General features: G+C 42.9%; 1 protein-coding gene across 6 annotated transcripts in view; it reads left to right on the top strand.

Annotated features, from left to right (window-relative positions):
• SLC43A3 (solute carrier family 43 member 3) overlaps positions 1-20,751 on the top strand; it is a 757,299-nt gene that overhangs the window by 453,041 nt on the left and 283,507 nt on the right. For all 6 annotated transcript variants that reach the window (XM_077493191.1, XM_077493188.1, XM_077493193.1 and 3 more), the window contains one exon: positions 3,436-3,569. In XM_077493191.1, coding sequence (XP_077349317.1) covers positions 3,436-3,569 — 134 coding nt within the window. The remainder of the gene's footprint in view (positions 1-3,435; positions 3,570-20,751) is intronic.

Raw genomic sequence — 20,751 nt, 5'->3', positions numbered from 1 at the left:
CTACCCACTAGTAGTACTATATCAAAGAAAACAGGCACCAAACCAGGTAATAAAGGCAAACGTAATATATTGTGATTAGGCAAGCATAAAGGGGATTAACAACGGTAATAACACAATTTAATATTCAAAGTGAGTAACAGTCAGGACTAGGCAAAAGATCACTTCAAGTGCTGAATTGGAAATTTACCGCCAAAGCGCATTTATGGCGATAATGCTTGTCCTAGACCACCATGGTATGCATGGTCCTAATACAAAAGGAGAATAGTAGCTAAGGAGGCAGGGGAACAAATGGAGCTTGCAGAACAATTATTACAGAAGAGGCATTTATTTGAGATGTTCTTCTGCTGGTTATCATTGGGGCCCTTTTTTTAGAACAATATATTTTTATTATAAATTTCCACGAGAATTACAGCAGGGATATACACACAAACATGTGAACATACAAAGTATCAAGAACATACAAAAACAGCAATGAAGTAGTACAAAGAATAAAAAGAAACAAAGTACAAAAGGTTCGGCCATAAAATTATTCCTGGAAAGTGAAGGATCGTTCAAGCGTAGTATTCCTAACAAGAACAAATATAGGTCAAGGCATAAGTGGAATCGTAAGCAAGGTAATACAATCTAGTGGAACCGTTTGAGGACTCAGCTACCAGATAGAAACCTGAAGCAAGCGTACTAAAGAGTATAACACAAGGAAGCGGGGGATAATGATCAGGGGAACTGCGTCCAACCGCCCCGGGCGCCCCAACCGGGATCAAGCTGCACCCGGGTCGACCGAGCGCACCCCCCCCAACCCTAGCTATAAAACCACTTCCCCTCAGGGATTCAGTTAAACCATATGTCTCTTATACCAGTTCAACCATGGTTCCCATTCTGTGTAAGCCTGAGTATATTTGCCCAAGGATGAGGCGAACATTAGTTCATAGGAGATATGTAAGTGAGTTGTCTGGAGCGCGTCAAATAGCGATGGAGTCGTTGTCGACCTCCACCTTCTGGCCAGTTCCAGGCGCACTCCTAGAAGAATATGAGTAATAACCTTCCTTAGACTGTGAGGGAGAGTATCAATGCCTAGAGATAAAATAGCCAGGCCTGGGCATGGGCGCACAGTAGTGTTGGAGATCAAAGATATTATGTTGAATATAGCATTCCACAAGGATTGGATTGCTGGGCATTCCCAGAAAATATGGAAGAGCGTGCCTCTATATCCGCAATTCCTCCAGCACGTTGATGAATTCTGGGGGGTATAGCAGGCCAACCTAGAGGGCGTCAAGTACCACCGCAGCAACAACTTCTGGTAAAGTTCCCACAAGTTGGCGCATCTAGTGGCCTTATAGGTAGAAGATACCGCCTTACGCCATTGATCAATGGAGTAGGATTTGGACAATTCCAACTCCCACGACCGCATGGAAGGGGTTTTAAGAAACGTTGTTTTCTGCTGCAGAAGACCGTACATTAGTGAGATACCCCTAATGGACGTGGTGGGGTTGGTGTAATACAGATGGGCCCTCCATGGTAAAATGATAGACAGGTTCGGGAGAGTTAAGAGTAAGTGGGAGATTTGGTTATAGGTAAAAATGTCGCCCGGCAGCAAACCGAACTCCAATTGGAGTAGCCTAAAGGACTTTGTGGCTGGACCCATCTGTAAAGCACCAACAGTAGTGACACCCCTGACCAACCAGTGTTTGATATTTAGGTTTGGAATGAGAAGTTGAAGACACGTAAGGGGCATTGGGACGGATTTAGAGGGAACATCGGCCAGTGGAGTGTGAAGTAGAATGTTCCAAGCTTCAATGGCCGCTACTATAGGTGGAGAGATACCAGAGGGTAGGGTGGACATAAAACTAGCTGCTAGGAGTAGGTCTAGTGGGTTTCTATAAGGGCATATGTATTTTTCTAACTCAATCCATCTAGCCCCGGCTCCGCCCTGAAACCACTGTCTAATTTGTGCTAGGCAAGCTGCCAAATAGTAGTCCTTTAATGCAATATGTCCTATTCCCCCTGACAATCTAGACTTGATAAGCTTATGGAATGCACACCTGACCTTCTTCCCCTGCCATAGAAATTTATTCAGCATAACCTGAGCTTTGGTAAGGTAGGAGTCAGGGGTTGGAATAGGAAGAGTACGAAATAAATATATAAATTGAGGGAGGACTATCATTTTGAGTGCCGCCAAACGTCCGGACCACGTTAGTGCCACTTTGGCCAAGGAATGTAGTTTATGATCCAACTGTTGGAGAAATGTTGTGTAATTCGCCTTAACTAACTGTGCAGTTCTAGTTGTTAACGTAATGCCCAGGTACTGAATCCCGTTGGTCTCCCATGAATAAGGATACATTGGGGCCCTTTTAAAGCATCTTTGCACTTAACAACAGTCTAAGTTAACCTGTATGCAGTATAAATACAGTATAGTCTTGACACAGAGGCACTAAATGTGGTTCAGATGTAGTAAAGATTTGGTATAAAACGATATAGGTTGTTATAAGTGCGGTCTAGAATTAGAATAGGTACAATATATAGTGCAGTATGGGTACTTTACAGATTGGGTACACTTAGTGTCCTACACTCAGTGGCTCAGTCCCTGCTAGCAGTATCAGCAATGGGCGAATAGCCCTCTCATCAGTCCCTGGGATGCTGCAGTGACCTCTTGCTGTAGAATGGGGGCCCTCTCAGTCTCTGCCCGAAAGCCTACAGTGATCAGCAGTGGGAAGCAGAGGGTGAGTGGATGCTTTAGTCTCCCTACTGGAGCAGTGACAGTGCTGTGACATGGGCAGTGCTGCGCTCCTAGTCTCTGGATCGCATCTTTTGGTGTGGTCTCCCATTGGCAGACGAATATTCAAACAGAGAATATCGGGATCTGTATTGTATAGAGTCTATTCTTTCTATTATATGACTATTGTCTTAAACTACAACTCCCAGGATTCTTAGAACTCTGCAAAGATGTCTATGGGCTTACTTAGCTTTAGCTCTCCTCATGCTGGCCAGAGGAGAATGGTGCAACATAAAATCAGAATCTTAGCTGTGAGAGAGAAGAATAAACGGCAATGTCTCCTTCTCCATATTGCTGTGGCTCAACACTTAGCTACGCTTGTGACACAACAGCAATCTCCAACATGACAATTGTCACTCTGACATGAGTCTTTTGTAAGGTGTATCATCAATCTACTGTAGCTTAGCATTCTTAGCAATGCATGGCTAATCCTCCTGCAGACGCAGTGGGATTGAATTTAGCACTGAGGCCTGTGAATTGTTGATAATGTGTAAGTGAGAGTCTACAAAAGTAGACATTCGTAGGTCTCTACAAATTGGTCATCCGACTGCTTATGGTTTCTATGATCGTCAAATAATTTTGATGAAAAGCAATAAATGACACGTTGTGCCAAAAATGTGACTTTCTCCTGCCTTTAGTCAAGGTCCTCTTTCTTTCTTCCCTAGTTTGAATTGTGGAAAAGACATTCCTAAAAAAATTGAATCAATCAACACTATAGTGTCACCTAATGAAGGAGAAAAATACCAAGATGCAAAGGACTTACAAGAAGAAACTTGTATAAATAGCCTGATAAAACATGGTGAGTGTCACTGTAGGTTCACTAGTTATATTGCCTTATACCATCTTGTACTTCTTTTTTGGAGAATCCAAGAATAAGAGGGCTCATTGGCAACAAAGAGCTGGTTAACCAGCATACAACATAGAGGAAATTGTAAGTAATATGGCTCAGAAGTGTAATTAGGAAAATAGGGGCAGACAGTTAATGAAAAACGAGTCCTTCAGACAAGTTCTTAGAAAGTAAAGTCCATGGTGTCATTAATCCAATACACTTTGCACAGACTGTGCAGACTAAGTATAGTAGATATTACAAATATTATTAAAACAATGAAAATTAGTAACTCACATAAGGATGAATGTCACAGTCAGGAAAGGGTCTCATCCAGAAGGGGCATCAGTGACTAGCTGGAGTAGGAACACTGGCAGGAGAGATACATGTAGTAATCGGATAGTGCAACGATGTATTCCTATGTAAAATTTGTCCCATGTCAGTCTGCTGCTGAATTTGAGAAAGAGACAGGAAATGCCTTGAAACAAATAGCTGGTGTCCCTTCTCGTTTAGTCGCTGCTGGTTTGGGGTGCACTTTGTTGACCTTAGCTTGCTGCTTCCTGGTTCCTTCCCAAGGCTGCCTGGTCTCCTAGGACACCATGCCATTACTTTCCAGCAGCAGTGCTAACCCCTTGGAATTTTTGGCAGCAGACTGAACCAGGACAAAACCTACATAATCTTTACACTATCCGATTACAACTGGTGTCACAACTGGTGTCACTCCTGCCAGTGTTCCTATTCACTGATTCCTCTCCTGGACATGACCCCTTCCTGACTGTGATGATAACAAGCATATTACATCCATCCCTATGTGAGTTGCTAATTCTTATTTTAATAAATGTTGTAACTTCTACTACACTTATGTGTTTGCTTACAATATACAGAAAAATATGTCACCAACGCACTGTGGGTCCTTGTGTTAGGTGTGACCTCAACAAGTCACCTATTTGTCAGGTTATGTTACCGTTTCCCAATTGTTAGTTAGAGTTCTTATCCAAGCAAAGAGACACGGAGATATTATTCAGTATTTCTGCTCAGAAGTCCGTCGTTAACTCTGACTGTCTCTGACTGACTGTGGCTCTGAGGCTTCTTTATTACATCTTTTATAGACAGAAAAGGGCAAACATCAGCAAATGTAAAAAAACAACATTTTTGCAAAGGAAAGACAATTCTCCGGGTGTTATCAGCTGATAAGACAATCTTCTGGGCGTAGACTGCTTTTTAGGGCTGATGCGGCCTCTTCTTGATGAGTACGTGACTAAAAATGACGAATCCTTATTTTACAGAGAAGGATAGAAAAATATATGTATTTAGTAAGACATAAGGTCAACCATTTTGTTTCAACATATACCTTAATCCTTACATTTCCCCCTTTGACATCACCCCTCCCTCTTGCCCTGGGTCCACCTGAACAAGTTCTAGTCAGCCTATATCCAGAGTACTCTCCCTGACCGCGAGTTGTCAGAGGGGTATACACCCATCCCCCTGGACAGTACCAACATCTAAAATTCAGGAAGAGTGGCTTTTCTGACAGATGGGTGATGTCAAGAAACTAAATCTACCTATCTTCACAAAAGTTCCATCTTTTCCGCATCATTTACCTTGGCTTTCTTGCAAAAGCACATAAACAACTTAAAGCATGCATAAAAGAAAAATACGAATAAGAGCACCACTATAATCGTCATTGCTGCCTTCTTAACCCAAGAGAATAACCCTGAGAAACTAAAAGTTCCACCAAACGGATCCCAGTCGCGACCAATATTTCGGGCCTTCTCTTGTAAATTCTTTACTTCCGTACGGTGTTGTGCAATGATGTCATAATAATCAGGTACCTCAATGCTGGTGTTATGTATCCAAGTACAGCACTCATAGTCCTCAGTAGTTTCACAGAGTCCTGTCAGTGCTGCACTCATACTTTCAATTGCTAATTCATGTAATTCTAATTGTTGTCTGATGGCTCTGGTCTCCAGATTTAACTTAACTAAGTAATATCATCAGAGTTTTTCTCCAAAACATCATTAATAATTCCTGTATAGTTATTTAGTCTTTTCATTAAGTCTATACCCCATCCTGTCCAGGACGGGAACCAAACCCATGCCATGTCCTTCTTCAGGAATATTTCTCTTTTACTACGATACCTGAGGGGATATCTAGGATGCATGCTAGCTTCTAATAGGTGATCACCTCGTTCATCACCTACTACTCCCATTACTGGTACTAAACTTGCGAGGTAGCACCATCCCTGAGCTCTTCTAGGTATCCAAGTATAACATTTATCCTCACAACAGATATATATATTATTTCCCAGTGCTACTGATCTACTACCGATATCATTTCTATAAAGGGAGGTGTATCCATAAAGAGATAGGTTACTCACTAACCACCTGGTGTTGTTGTCTGAAATATTACCGAGGAACTCAGCTAACGATTGGTGTGTGTGGGTTATACTAGGGTAGAAGACCGTGTTTTTCCCAGGAGTAGCTTTTGGTATGAAAATGGACAAGTTAAATTTGCTGTCTTGGCATTCTCCATTTCCTCCCGTTGTGTTCCCTAGGTTGAAACACCAATCAGGGGAAAAGGCGAGACCATTTGACTTAAACATTACTGTCTCATTGGTATTTGTTCTAATTATGTTAATGCTACTGTTAGCAAGATCAGTATAGTTTATAGGAACTGCCATCAGTGGTATACTTGCTGTGCTGGGGTGTAATTTGCTACAAATCCAACATTTCTCATATCCTGACTTCTGGGCATAAGCATATTTAAACTTCAGTAATAACATTTTTTTAGAAAATCCTTCATCCTTGTATATTTTATTCTGTGAGGTAACCAAACTATTAGCCAGGATTACTGAAACAATAAAAAAAAATACATGTTGTCATTTGCCAACTGGCTCCTTTTTACAATGAGAAGCGTGGATCCAGGTAGGTTTCCCTTCCAATTTCACTGAGGTTGCTGTAATCAATAGCACCTGGAAAGGACCTTCAAACCTTGGTTCCAGTGTCTTTCTGGTATGTTTCTTTACATACACATAGTCTCCTGGTTGTAGATCGTGTGTACCTGTGACAGAATTAGGGTCTGGAAGAGAAGAATACACACTCTTGTGGATTTTAGTCAGACGCTGTTGCAACTGTATTACATACGTAGTTAAACTATCACATTGTAATTGCATACTTTGAGGAAAATATAAACCTAATCTAGGTGCACTTCCAAACAGTATTTCATATGGGGATAACCCTGTTTTTCCTGTTGGGGTGTACCTAATAGAGAACAAAGCTAAGGGTAGGCACTCTGGCCATGGTTTGTTCAACTCCTGCATAGCTTTTTGTATTTTCAGCTTGATTGTACCATTTACTCTTTCTACTGATCCTGAACTCTGTGGGTGGTAAGGAGTATGAAAACTTTGTTGAACCCCTAACATTGCCATCACATTTTGCATTATTTCCCCCGTGAAATGTGTCCCCCTATCTGATTCTATTGTTTCTGGGAGACCAAACCTAGGTATCAGCTCAGTAATCAGTTTCTTGGCGGTGGCTTTTGCCGTAGCTGATTTCACAAGATAACTTTCGGCCAGCCTGAAAATAGGCAGATGCACACGAGAACAAATTCAAAGGGGCCGCTCTTAGGCATTTGTATGTAGTCAATCTGCAGTCTCTGAAAGGGATATTGGGCCCGAACCTGATGTTTACGTGGGGTTTTCACTCTCTGTCCTGGGTTATTAATCAGACAGATTTGGCATGCAGCACAGTAGTTCCTTGCAGTACTACTGAATCCAGGGGCTAGCCATCCTTGGCTTACAATCCTATACATAGAATTGGAGCTGACATGAGTGGGTAAGTGGACAGCCGCTGCTATTGCGGGGTATAGAGAAGCGGGTAGACATATTTTGTCTCCTTCTCTCCATACATTGTCAAGGCCTGGTGCAGCTCCCTCCTTAACCCAACGGTCCTTCTCAATAGCCCCTGCTTGTTCCTGTAGTTCCATTAGCTGCTGCCATGTGGTTTCGGGCATACTCACCTGTACCGTGGCTAAGGTCTCAGGGCTTACTTCCCCTAGAGCTGCCTTCTTTGCAGTTAAATCTGCAAATGCGTTTCCTTTTGCCTCAGTTGTTTTTGCGCTCGTGTGTGCCGCTATCTTCATGATGGCTACTCTTATAACCTTTTGAAGATTGTTCAGGACTCTTTTGATTCCTTCACCATGTTTAACAGGTGTGCCTGCTGCTGTAAGGTAACCTCTAGCTTTCCATATGTGGCCATAATCATGTGCAACACCGTAGGCGTATGCGGAATCAGTGTAAATGTTCCCTTCTTGTCCCTCCAAGTGTTCTAGGGCTTTCTCTAGAGCGGTTAGTTCCGCTTCTTGTGCCGACATGTGTGCTGGTAGTGACTTTGCCTCAATTACCTGTGTGTCCGTTACCACAGCATAACCTGTGTGATATTTACCTTTGTCATCGGCAAATCTACTACCATCTATGTACAGTGTGTGTTCTGCATTTGCAATGGGTATGTCTGTGACATGTGGGAACCCCGTGGTTTCTTGTTCCATAAGTTGGAAACAATCGTGTTCATCAGATGTTATGTCGTGAAATGAAAGTGTGTCAGAATCCTGAGTATCTTGTGCTGTATCTACACCATTATCATCATTACTCCCCCCTGTCAAATCTGTCTGTAATGGTAAAAGCTGTGCTAAGTTAAAAGAAGTGCATCGCTGAAAGGTAACATTGGGGGGTAGGAGCAAAGTGCATTGTAGACGCAGCTGCCTTGCCATTGATATGTGTTTTGGTTGGACCTGTGATAAGATGGCGTGTATGTCATGTGTGGTATGTACCACTACAGGATTGTCTAAGACAATTTCTGAGGATTTGTCAATGATAATTGACACTGCTGCAACTGCTCGTACACAGGACGGTGATCCTCTAGAGACAGGATCGAGAGCCGCCGAGAAGTATGCTACCGGCCTTTGTTTGATGTGTTGTTGTGTCAACACCCCTGTTGCGTGTCCCGTGATTTCAGCAATGTACAAATGAAATGTTTTGGTATAATCAGGGATCCCGATCGCAGGTGCCGAAATTAGTAACCTTTTTAAGGTGCTAAAAGATTCATGACCTGCTTCTGTGAGTACATAGGGTACTATTTTCAAGCAATCATATAATGGCTGCATCAGAGAACTGGCATGTGGTATCCATTGTCTACAATATGATACCATTCCCAGAAACATACGAAGTTGCTTAAAGTTGCGTGGGATATTCATTTGTCTTATGGCCTGGACTCGGTCTTCAGTGAGATGTCGAGTACCCTGGGATATACAGTGGCCCAAAAAGACAACCTTTTTCTGACATACCTGTAACTTAGTTCTATTCACCTTGCACCCTTTTTCAGCCAGGAATTGTAACAATGATAGAGTGGCTTTTAAACAAGTATCGTTATCCGGACAACATAACAATAGGTCATCTACATATTGCAACAATACACAAGTGTCAGGCGGTAGCCATTCTCTATTTTTACTTTTAAAGGTTTAGTCAGTGGGGCATCGGACAAAAGACCGTCATAACCACTTATGGGTATGGTGTCACGGGACGTCATGTGTGGAGGGACTACTGAATCAGACAACAGACTGCGTGACGCTCCTGTGTCAACCAAACAAGGAATATGTTTACCTTCCACCTTCATCAACATGTGGAGCATTTTGTTCTCTGATTCAGCTAGGACTGGGGCAAGTCATGCGGTCGGATCGTCCCTATCATTGGTACGCCTCTGTCTGTAGTCCCTCGTGTCTCTGTCTGTGTTTCCTTCCTGTTCGTCTTTTATCCTTTTCCTACAGTCTCTTTTTATATGTCCCACCTTGTTGCAGTAATAACAGGTAAGAGGTTTACGGGAGGAATTCCCTCCTTCATTGACCCGGGCAACAGTGTTAACTCCCGGTGTCCTTCTGGGTTTAGTTTCTGCTAAATCAGCCTCTATGCCTTGTGCTTTCTGCAACAATGTTCCTCTGTCCCGTATGGCTCTCCATTCGGGAGTACATGCCTTCAGTTTGTCACCTATTTGGGGTACTAGTCCTTCCATAAACTGTCGATTGAAAGCCCTAATGGTGACGGGTAAGGCTAAATCTAGACCTTCGTCAGCCATCATGCTTTCCATGTTGAGGTAAAATTCTGTAACAGTCTGACCTGGGGCCTGTTTTATGGGCGCTGTCGAACCCCTTTCCTGCTGTTTCCCTTGGCAAAATTCTCGTAACTGAGCAATAAACAGGGGTCTAGAGTCTATATGACGAGGGTGTACTCCTGGTGGATCTGCCGCTGGATCCCCTTGTGGTCTATGTGGAGCAATTTCATTCATAAATTGATTAAACATCGTTAGTGTCATTTTATGTCTACACAAATCTTCCCCATCTTGCCAAGTTGCTTCATGTGTGTCTAGTAATTGTGTCACGAATCTACAGAATGCGGCAGGTTTTGCTACGGGATCAGGAGCATTCTGTATTAATGCCATAAGAGTGTCAGCCGACCAAGGTGTCCATGTCCTCAGAACGACTTGTCGGGTCACTGTAGGTGGCTGTCCTGCTTGACCCGCATTTGGATTATTTACTTGTATTACCCTAGTCCGACTATGGACTGGAGCTACGGGCTCTGGTCTTTGAGCGCCGCAATGTACACATTCCTGTGCCCAGTCTGGGTTCTGGATACCGCATACTCGGCATACCCATCCTCTTCCTCTTAAGGAAGGATAAAGTTTTGGTCTTTCGCTACCTGGTGTGGTAGTGTTATAAGGAGGTGGAGTATCTCCCGTATTAACCCTATCGCCGGGAGCAGAAGGAAGACTTTTGTGTCGGACCTTCATATCCCATCCACCCTTTTCCTGACAATACTCCCATCCCTCCTCTTCAGCCCTGTTGGAAACCTTAATTAAACATTGTATTTGTGATACCCATCTGTTCTGCAATATCTCTCCCTGTCTGTCTTTCTTTATTTCTTCCCAACCTTCTACACTTAATCCATTTTCTCCATCCATCCCCAATTTCTTGAGAATCCTATTTGTGCCCTGTGCCTTATCCTTCCCATACAACATTGTAATTATGTCTTTAACAGCATAACATTTCTGAGATTCCTCCTGGGGTTTACCATGTGTCTGGCCCATTTTGACAGTCCTGCCTAGGTGGCGTTTGGATCACTTACTAAGTGTCTCGTTGCCTTCTCCTCCTAGGGTGCCAAAATACTAAAAACCTCTCCTGGATGAGATTTCTGAAATCGAATTACCTTATATGCTAGCCAACTGACAAATATTATGACCAGACTGACAGCTACAACATATACAAGCATTCCCTTTTGGTGGCCAAACACATATGACTAGATCTCCGGGCTTTGTGGAGACCTTATTTCCCTTCCCATTACCATGGAATCTCTCAGCATTCGTTTCTTATTCCTGCTTTATTGAGGCAGTCAGGACTTATACTTTCAACCCGTTTTTAGGCTCATGAATCAAAAAGCGTATATCAAACTTAAGTGTCGGACCCCCAAAGTACTCTTACGAGTTAAGGGCGCATTCCGTTACCCATTGGGATGATATATGTTTCAATTCACACCATACAAACAGGGCTTATCTCATTCACAACAGACAGATGACAAGTAGACAGACAAGAAACAACGGTAACATAAGCCAAAATATTAAGTTCAAGACCCACTTACTACAGAGGTTGGTGTTTACCTGAAGAACAATTCAGACAGATCAGGTGGGCACAAATCTAAGAAGCACAGAGTTTATAAGAAAATAAAGCTTTTCTTACCTGCGCAGGATTTGTCTGTGGTTCTTTGATGTGCCCAGCCTCTTTGTTCCGTCCTTATGTTCGTTCGCCTCTTGTAGTTTCTTCAGCGAGTCCCTATTCGCGGCGCCAGAAATGTTAGGTGTGACCTCAACAAGTCACCTATTTGTCAGGTTATGTTACCGTTTCCCAATTGTTAGTTAGAGTTCTTATCCAAGCAAAGAGACACGGAGATATTATTCAGTATTTCTGCTCAGAAGTCCGTCGTTAACTCTGACTGTCTCTGACTGACTGTGGCTCTGAGGCTTCTTTATTACATCTTTTATAGACAGAAAAGGGCAAACATCAGCAAATGTAAAAAAACAACATTTTTGCAAAGGAAAGACAATTCTCCGGGTGTTATCAGCTGATAAGACAATCTTCTGGGCGTAGACTGCTTTTTAGGGCTGATGCGGCCTCTTCTTGATGAGTACGTGACTAAAAATGACGAATCCTTATTTTACAGAGAAGGATAGAAAAATATATGTATTTAGTAAGACATAAGGTCAACCATTTTGTTTCAACATATACCTTAATCCTTACACTTGTTAATAAGTCCAAGAATTTATTAAAGAAATCATGGCCTAATTTTATTAATGCTAGAAACTAGGGTTGAGCGGACACCTGGATGTTCGGGTTCGACGGGTTCGGCCGAACTTCGCAAAAAAATTCGAGTTCGGGACCCGAACTTGACCCCGAACCCAAACCCCATTGAAGTCAATGGGGCCCGAACTTTTGAGGACTAAAATGGCTCTAAAGAAGTAATGGGAAGGGCTAGAGGGCTGCAAATGGCAGCACAATGTTGTTAAAAGCATGGCAAGTGCTCTGCAAACAAATGTGGACAGCAGAAAACGCACCAAAAAAAATCATTTTGCCCTAAAAAACTATTTGGAATAGAAGAACAGTATCTAATGTGTATACCTCACACGTACAGATATGCAGGAAACACTGCAAAATATATTTATTTGCCCTAAATGGGTGTTTTTAGAATAGCAGAATAGAGCAACAGTATCTAAACATTGTATCTCACATGTACAGATATGCAGAAAAAATTGTTTGCCCTAAATTCTTTTTTTTTGAAATAGCAGAATAGAAGAACAGTATCCAAAGTGTGTATCTCACACTTACAGATATGCAGGAAACACTGTAAAATATTTATTTTGGCCCTAGAATAGCAGAATAGAGCAACAGTATCTAAATGGTGTATCTCACATGTACAGATATGCAGTAAATGCTATTCCCAAAAAATATTTTTTGTCCTAAATTATTTATTTTTGAATAGCACAATAGAAGAACAGTATCTAAAGTGTGTATCTTACACGTACAGATATGCAGAAAACACTGTAAAATATTTTTTTTGCCCTAAATGTTTTTTTTTAGAATAGCAGAATAGAGCAACAGTATCTAAAGGGTGTATCTCACAGTAACATATGCAGTGCTGGTGCACTGAGCTTGCATAAAATGCCCACCAACGCCAACCTAACTAATAGAGTTATAAGTTATATTTTCTCTGGCAATGGGCTCAGGGCAGTCTAAAAAGATTGTGCACTGCACCCACACAACAAAATCAAGGTAGATCGCTGAGTAATTAGATTTCTGAAGCAGGACTCCTATCTAATTCTCTCCCTCAAAGCAGCAGCAGCAACCTTTCCCTACACTATCTGAAGCAGAGTGATGTGCTGTGCTATGTGCCTCTAGCTTATATAGAGGCTGGGTCACATGCTGCACTGGCCAATCACAGCCATGCCATTAGTAGGCATGGCTGTGATGGCTTCTAAGGGCACACAAGTTAAATGAATGTTAATTGACTGCCCTGAAGCTGTTAAAAAAGCGCCATTACATTACCGAACACCGAACCCGAATATACAGTAAATTGTTCGGGTCCGGTACGAACCCGAACTTTACAATTCGGGTTCGCTCAGCCCTACTAGAGACTAATTTGTTTCCCTTCATCACACACCTAAAAAATGTGTCCCATTGTGGCCCCAAGACTATGATGGTATGGCTCTAATAGATTCTTGGACTGACAACATATTTTCTTTGCTATGGGTTTGCTCACAAAATTCTGTGCATTTGTTAGACTAATCATTTTTTCTTGTTCAATATACACTATATTACCAAAAGTATTGGAATGCCTGCCTTTACTTGCTCATGAACTTTATTGGTATCCCAGTCTTAGTCCATAGGGTTTAGTATTGAATTGACCCATTTTTGGCAGCTATAACAGCTTCAAGTCTTCTGGGAAGGTTGTCCACAAGGTTTGTCTATGTCTATGAGTGTGTCTATGAGAATGTTTGACCATTCTTCCAGAAGCGCATTTGTGAGGTCAGGCACTGATGTGGACGAGAAGGCCTGGCTCGCAGTCTCTGCTCTAATTCATCCCAAATGTGTTCTATCATGTTGAGGTTAGGACTCAGTGGACCTTGTTTTTGCACTGGTAAGCACCCATGCTTGAACAGGAAGGGGCCATCCCCAAACTGTTCCCACAAATTTGGGAGCATGAACTTGTCCAAAATGTCTTGGAATGCTGAGGCCTGAAGAGTTCCCTTCACTGGAACTAAAGGGCCAAGCCAAACCCCTGAAAAACAATCCCAGACCATAATCCTCCCCTCCACCAAATTATTTGGACCAGTGCACAAAGCAAGATCTATAAAGACATGGATAAGTGAGTTTGGGGTGGAGGAACTTGACTGGTCTGAACTGAGTCCTGACCTCAAACAGATAGAACACATTTGGGATGAATTAGCAGAAACTGCGAGTGCCTCACCCCACAAATGCACATCTGGAAGAATGGTCAAACATACCCATAGACACCTTCTAAATCTTGTGGCTAACCTTCCCAGAAGAGTTGAAGCTGTTATAGCTGCAAAGTGTGGGCCAACTCAATATTGAACTCTATAGACTAAGACTGGGATGCCATTAAAGATCATGTGAGTGTAAAGGCAGGTGTCACAATACTTTTGGTAATATAGTGTATTTATTATTTTTACAAGCTCCAACAATAGAAAGGCATTTGGGTTAAAAGGGAAATCAACATGGTTTCTGGATAACAAGCTTGTTCACATATGATGTGTCAAGATTAAATGTAAACCTCACTTTGTAGAACAACCTATTCTGTTTAAAATATAAATGAAAGGCAAAAAGTTTGTATATACTTTACTAAAAAAAAAATTATAAATACATTGTCCCCCTTTTTTTTATAAGTAATCACATACCCTCTTTTCTCAGCTACATAAGGCGCTAAGAGAACTGGGGAAGGAGAAACAGCAGTACATTAATCTGTGCAGGACAAGTCTGATCACTAAAGGAGAGTATTCAGCACACATAGAAAACTGACCACGCTGTGCTCTCTTGCCTGGCATTGTAAGTTTTTATTAGGAAAGCTGAGGGATTGACAGGAAAACCAGGTATTTCACAGGAAGGAAGCAACACAAAAGGAACAGGATACTTTTCCACACAAGTACATCAGGCACATTGCATTTACATACAGCCAACAGTGGGGAAACTCCAATAAATGGTTTCGCGTGTCCAAGTGCTGGGGACCACCAACTGCTGAAGAATAAGCGAGAGGCAGAGAAGAGCAGGAGGATAGAGGGGTAGAGTCCTGGAGGTTTACATGGAAACCATATTGAAAAGGCAGTGTAATGTTGTAGGAATATAAACTGTCATCAAAGCAGAAAAAGCACAGTGCCAAGTATGGGGGAAGATAACGATAAACCCATGGCTGCCATATTTTGGTGTATTTTTCGACCCTGTCCTGTAGCACTGCCTCAACTTTTACTGGACCATTGCATGCGACACCTTATTCTTAAGCCCCATACACACTATCAGACTTTCTGCTGATTTTTGTCTTCAGATTTATCAAAACCATATAATATGAGGTCAAACCTTGGGGGTTTCAATTTGTATGGAACCAGGCAGGCCCTTGCACTACATGGTTTTGGTAAATCTGAAGGAAAAACTCAGCAGAAAATCTGATAGTGTGTATGGGACTTAAGTCTCTCGATCAGGTTGAGGATGGGAATCCTCCATGCTTTCACTATAGTCGCAGTTACCTACAGTAACAATATAAATCAAGCTTTTGATAAAACTTTTGGCCCATGATTCAGAAGGGCAACTAATGGGTTGGGATTAATCCATTATAAGAATAGGGCAGAGAGCATCCTGAAAATGTCTGACCAAAGAGAGCATGCAATGGGGCAAAAACCACCACAAATGAAAGTGGGTGCCTGGGCTTTCGTAGTTACAAAAACATGGTAGTGCATAGGAGGGGATGTATTTGGATACCCTGGCTAGTACCAGGGGGTCATGACTTAATTGTTTGCTTCCAGGTTAACAAGGTTTTGCTTTGAGGTTTTAGTGTTTGTCCAGATTGCATTCCAGTCCTACAAGGTTAACGTGATTCCAAAGTAAATTTCCCATTTACTTAGGTAGGCCAGGGGAGCAGGGACATGCATAGTTGCCAACTGTCCCGAATTTCGCGGGACATTCCCAGGATTAGGACATTTGTCCCGAATTAATTTTGTCCCAGGAAATGTCCCGGGAAATTCGGTTTGTCCCGGGAAATTGAACTTCCCGTTTCTTTGCCGCGGGCTGCTGCCATTTTTAAGAAGACCAGAAGTTGGTCTACACCTGTGGCGCCGCCCACCCCCGCTGCTAGTGTGTGTTTGTGTCAGTGTAAAGGGCGGTGGGCGGCGCTACAGTTAAATGTCTGCGCGCGGCAACGGAGGCATGTCGGGGGCCAGTCTGTCAATGTGGATGTCGGGGCGGGGGCCAGTCGGATGTCGGGGGCCAGTGACAGTCATGGTATGTGGATGTCGGGGGCCAGTCTGTGGATGTCGGGGGCCAGTCTGTGAATGTGGGGGCCAGTCTGTGAATGTGGGGGGCCAGTCTGTGAATGTGGGGGCCAGTGGTATGTCGGCGGCCAGTCTGTGAATGTGGGGGCCAGTCTGTGGATGTCAGGGGCCAGTCTGTGGATGTCGGGGGCCAGCCTGTGAATGTGGGGGCCAGTCTGTGGATGTCGGGGGCCAGTCTTTGGATGTCGGGGGCCAGTCTGTGGATGTAGGGGGCCAGTCTGTGGATGTGGGGGGCCAGTTTGTGGATGTTGGGGGCCAGTTTGTGGATGTTGGGGGCCAGTCTGTGGATGTGGGGGCTAGTCTGTGGATATCGGGGGCCAGTGGTATCTCGGGGGCCAGTCTGTGAATGTGGGGGCCAGTCTGTGGATGTCGGGGCCAGTCTGTGGATGTCGGGGCCAGTCTGTGAATGTGGGGGCCAGTCTGGGGATGTGGGGGGCCAGTCTGTGGATGTGGGGGGTCAGTCTGCGGATGTCGGGGGCCAGTCTGTGGATGTGGGGGCCAGTCTGTGGATGTCGGGGGCCAGTTTGTGTATGTCGGGGGCCAGTTTGTGGATGTGGGGGGCCAGTCTGTGGATGTCGGGGGCAAGTTGTATGTCGGGAGCCAGTCTGTGGATGTTGGGGTCCAGTGGTATGTTGGGGGCCAGTCTGGAGATGTGGGGGCCGGTCTGTGGAGTATGTGGGGGCAGGTCTGTGCAGGATGTGGGTGGGGCGGTCTGTGGATGTCAGAGGGGCACCAGATGTAAGGAGGGGCTCCGCTGATGGACACAGATGTGAGGAAGGTACCTCTGATGGGGCACCTGATGTAAGGACAGACTCCGCTTGGGACACCTGATGGCATCTGGTGGCAGGCAACGTGGCTAGTGACGCGCGCATGGCTACCACTGATTCTGCATTATGGTGAGTTGAATGATTTCATTTTATATTACAATGTAGTAATAGAAATAATGCGCTTCAATCATCCTGACACCATAACAATCATGGCGCCGGGATGATTGAAGCACCAACACCAGGTATTTGGAGTATCTTTATCTGCTGATTGTCAAACTCTGGAAAACACATATTGCTATTGTGGTGTAGGGGGGCTGCTGTCCCTCCTTTCCCTCTCTCCCCCCTTTCCCTCTCTCCATCCCCCTCCTTTCCCTCCCCATCCCGCATTCATCTCAGACTCTAACCACACCCCTTTGAGCCACGCCCCATGTAAGCCACGCCCACTATTTAACGTAACCCACGCCCATTTTCGTCACACGTGTATGCCACACCTATAAACGCATGCCCCGCCCCCCTAATTATACCACAACTCCGCCCACTGCCAAAAAAGTGTCCCATTTTTTTTTACAATGTTGGCAACTATGGACATGCAATCAGGGGTCCCAAAGGCCTGTAACTCTGTAATAGTTGTTCGTTCTCTAGGTTTTACTGGAGGATGATGGCAGCGTTGGTAGGAGAGTGTGTACGAGTGTCAGTATGTATGTGTTTTGTATGCAATTACTTATGGATACGCTGTGTTGTTTCATATTATTATTGGGCTCTGTGTAGTCCCCATGACCTGTACTACTTTTGGTAAGGTACAAGTGGATGTTATCTATAATCTATTTTTTTTTTACAATTCTCTTTTTGTATGTTTATGAAACTCTTAAATAAACACCTCTTTAAAATAAATTCTCAGAACATTAAAATATCATTCAAAATGTAATAAATTGAAATTACCTACACTGTTAAAAATGTGCACAATCAAGAACATTTTTCCACCCCGCTCTTTTGAATTTTCTTGTCACTGCAGTCAAAATCAAACATTTGATCCCACTAATGATTAGAAAAAGGAACGAACATTCTTACAACTAATTATTTTGAATGAAATTCTACTATTGTATACTCAGCTTAACACCAGGTATATTTCTGAATAGGGAATTCAACACCTGGTGGAAGAACTCATACTTAGAAAATTTAGTTGGTGGTGTTGTCATATGTGGAGCCCAAGATTATCAACCAAGCATGTTGGTAAAAGCAGTCCTTTTTATAAAAAAAATAACTGGCAAATAGAAAACAGCTGTAGCCAGATGCTTGGTTAAGAATGAGAGTGAGAGAAACACTGGCTGCTGCTGTTCTCTGTAGCTGCTGCTGAGCAGGAAGAGTTCACTAGACTGAGTCAGGCAGCAGTGCACTGTGGGAACTGTAGGCCGGAGGAGAGACTCTACTGTGTAATCAAAAACTTTTAAACGACATTCCCTGAGAGGAATTGCCAGCAAGAGGTAAAAGAGCTGCAATTTCCCAGGTTGGACAGGACATAGAAAACCCAATCTCCTGCGCTGGAGAGGAAAGTGTGGCCGCATACAGTCACAAATCTTCAACTGGTTTGACTTCTGCACAGGCTGTGTTGCCACGCATATCGGGCCAGGGAAACCCATATGCGATATTCTAAAAGATGAAGAAAAGAGGGTGCACCAGCCTAGCACATTACCTTTGCAAAATGTATTGTTAAAATAAATATGGGTATATACTCACAAACAATGGCATAACTTAAGTGTAATACAGTCCAAGAGTTGCACCACCCAGCCTGGTCTGCTACACAAGTCCCAAATGTGAGATGAAAGTCCAAAAGTACACGTTTCGAGGGGTAGCCTCTCTTCCTCAGCTGATTTTGGAGTGCATACAGCTTGTCTTTATATAGTGGTCTGGCAGAGACCCATGTGACCCCAGAACAGGCTCCTCCCATCCATGGGCGAGCATATGGTATCATTTAGATTCCAAAAGCGGATTATAGAGCACATTATAAAACATAGCGATGTAACCATTTTAAGCCCATAATCCTCATTATATACTGAATAAAACAAATGATTCAATTGGACCCATCAAGCATCATGCACAAAAGTAAATAATAAAAGGGTGTGGAACGTAACGAATTAATAATAATAATAATAAATAACAATAATAAAAACATATTATTATTATATTATTATTATTTATTATTAATTTGTTCCATTCCATTTGTTTAGATGAGGCATTTTGGATAATTCGTAACTTCGGATAAATTCGTATTCCTTAAGTTCACTAACAGCCAAATGTGAACGGAAATTTCCATACCTATAATTTAATAGTAAGTTATTCTTAGTTATTCTTTGGAACTTTCAGATTTTCTTTCTTCATTTTGGGTTTTCTAATTTAAGAATTTGCAATTCGCGGTCATAAAAAAAGAAAAGAAAAATAAATAAATTTTTCGTCAGTGCACGTATCTAGTAGCAATCACACACATGTTTATGTGTGTGTAAATGATTAGTGCATGATGCTTTCTGGTAAGACCAGCTGCGTTTTGTAGTGTGTCAACATGGTGGAAAAAATGTTGCAAATCAATCATACAATAATTCACTAAAAGCATGATAATTAAAAGTAATGGTAGTAAAAAAATGGCAATAAAACAAATGAAGCACCAAAAAGAGATCAGTCATAGTTGCACAGATGTAAATAGTGCCAATAATATCTATAATGCTAACTATAAAATCTCTGTATATAGAGAATATGACACTATGATGTTAAATAGGAACAGATCAGTGTGGGATTGTTTATGAAATGTACCTCCACCAATATATATATACACAACATTGAATACACACACATCTGCAAATACATGCAGCCAAGTATGCATCATTAGTGATGGCCGAACGGTTCACCCAGCGGTTGTTTTGCGCCGAATTTCGGCTGTTCGCGATTCGCCCGATCGGCGGACTATTGCCGCCGTTCGCCCGGCGGACTTCCGTGTTTTTACTGTGTAAAAGAACTTTGACCTATGATGACACATCCATCATGGGGTACAGGACAGCCAATTGAGACATTACAGCACATGGACACTTGGACATTCCCCCTAACTTATAAATACACCCGATCCGGCGGCCATTTTACATTCTTTCTTCTGTCACTATAGGGAGAGGTTGCTGTGTGGAGCAGGGAGAGATTGCAGTGACCCAAATCGCTAGCTATTTGGTACACAAAAGTTCTTTTCAGGACTGGTATAGGTGTTAGGTGTATATAGGTTTGCTGTGCTACTGATTTTTGCAGCAGCCTGAGCGTCTTTTGTCAGTTTAGAGAAAGGGACAGGACGGTGTGTCTGCTGTAGGGACAGTCAGTTTAGTCATTAGCTGTTACTATCAGGTCCACAAAAGTGCTATTCCAGTTATTGTTCCAGTAGCCTCTGTTTTGTCAGTTTATATAGGGACAGGCAGGAAGCAGTGTGTGAGGCAGTGAGGGGCAGTTTAATCAGTAGCTGTTACTATATTAGGTCCACAAAGGTTCTTTTCAGGACTGGTATCAGTGGTATGGTAATAGGATTGTACACGTATAATATTCTTTCTTCCAAATATAGAAAGAATATTATACTTGACTGTTGCCCTTCTGCTGCAGTCTGCTAATCATTCACAACCTACTTGTTCCACAAAGGTCCTTTATAAGGACTGGTAATAACCTGGTGTAGGGTGCTATAGTACATAGGGTTGAGTGAGGTACAGTCTGCCATTC

Source organism: Lithobates pipiens, unplaced genomic scaffold, assembly GCF_037356315.1.
Source record: "Lithobates pipiens isolate NorthernLeopardFrog02 unplaced genomic scaffold, aLitPip1_a1.2 Scaffold_19, whole genome shotgun sequence".
Classification (NCBI taxonomy): Eukaryota; Metazoa; Chordata; class Amphibia; order Anura; family Ranidae; genus Lithobates; species Lithobates pipiens.
The sequence above is the reverse complement of the archived record's forward strand: the minus strand, read 5'-3'. Positions and strand labels throughout refer to the sequence as shown.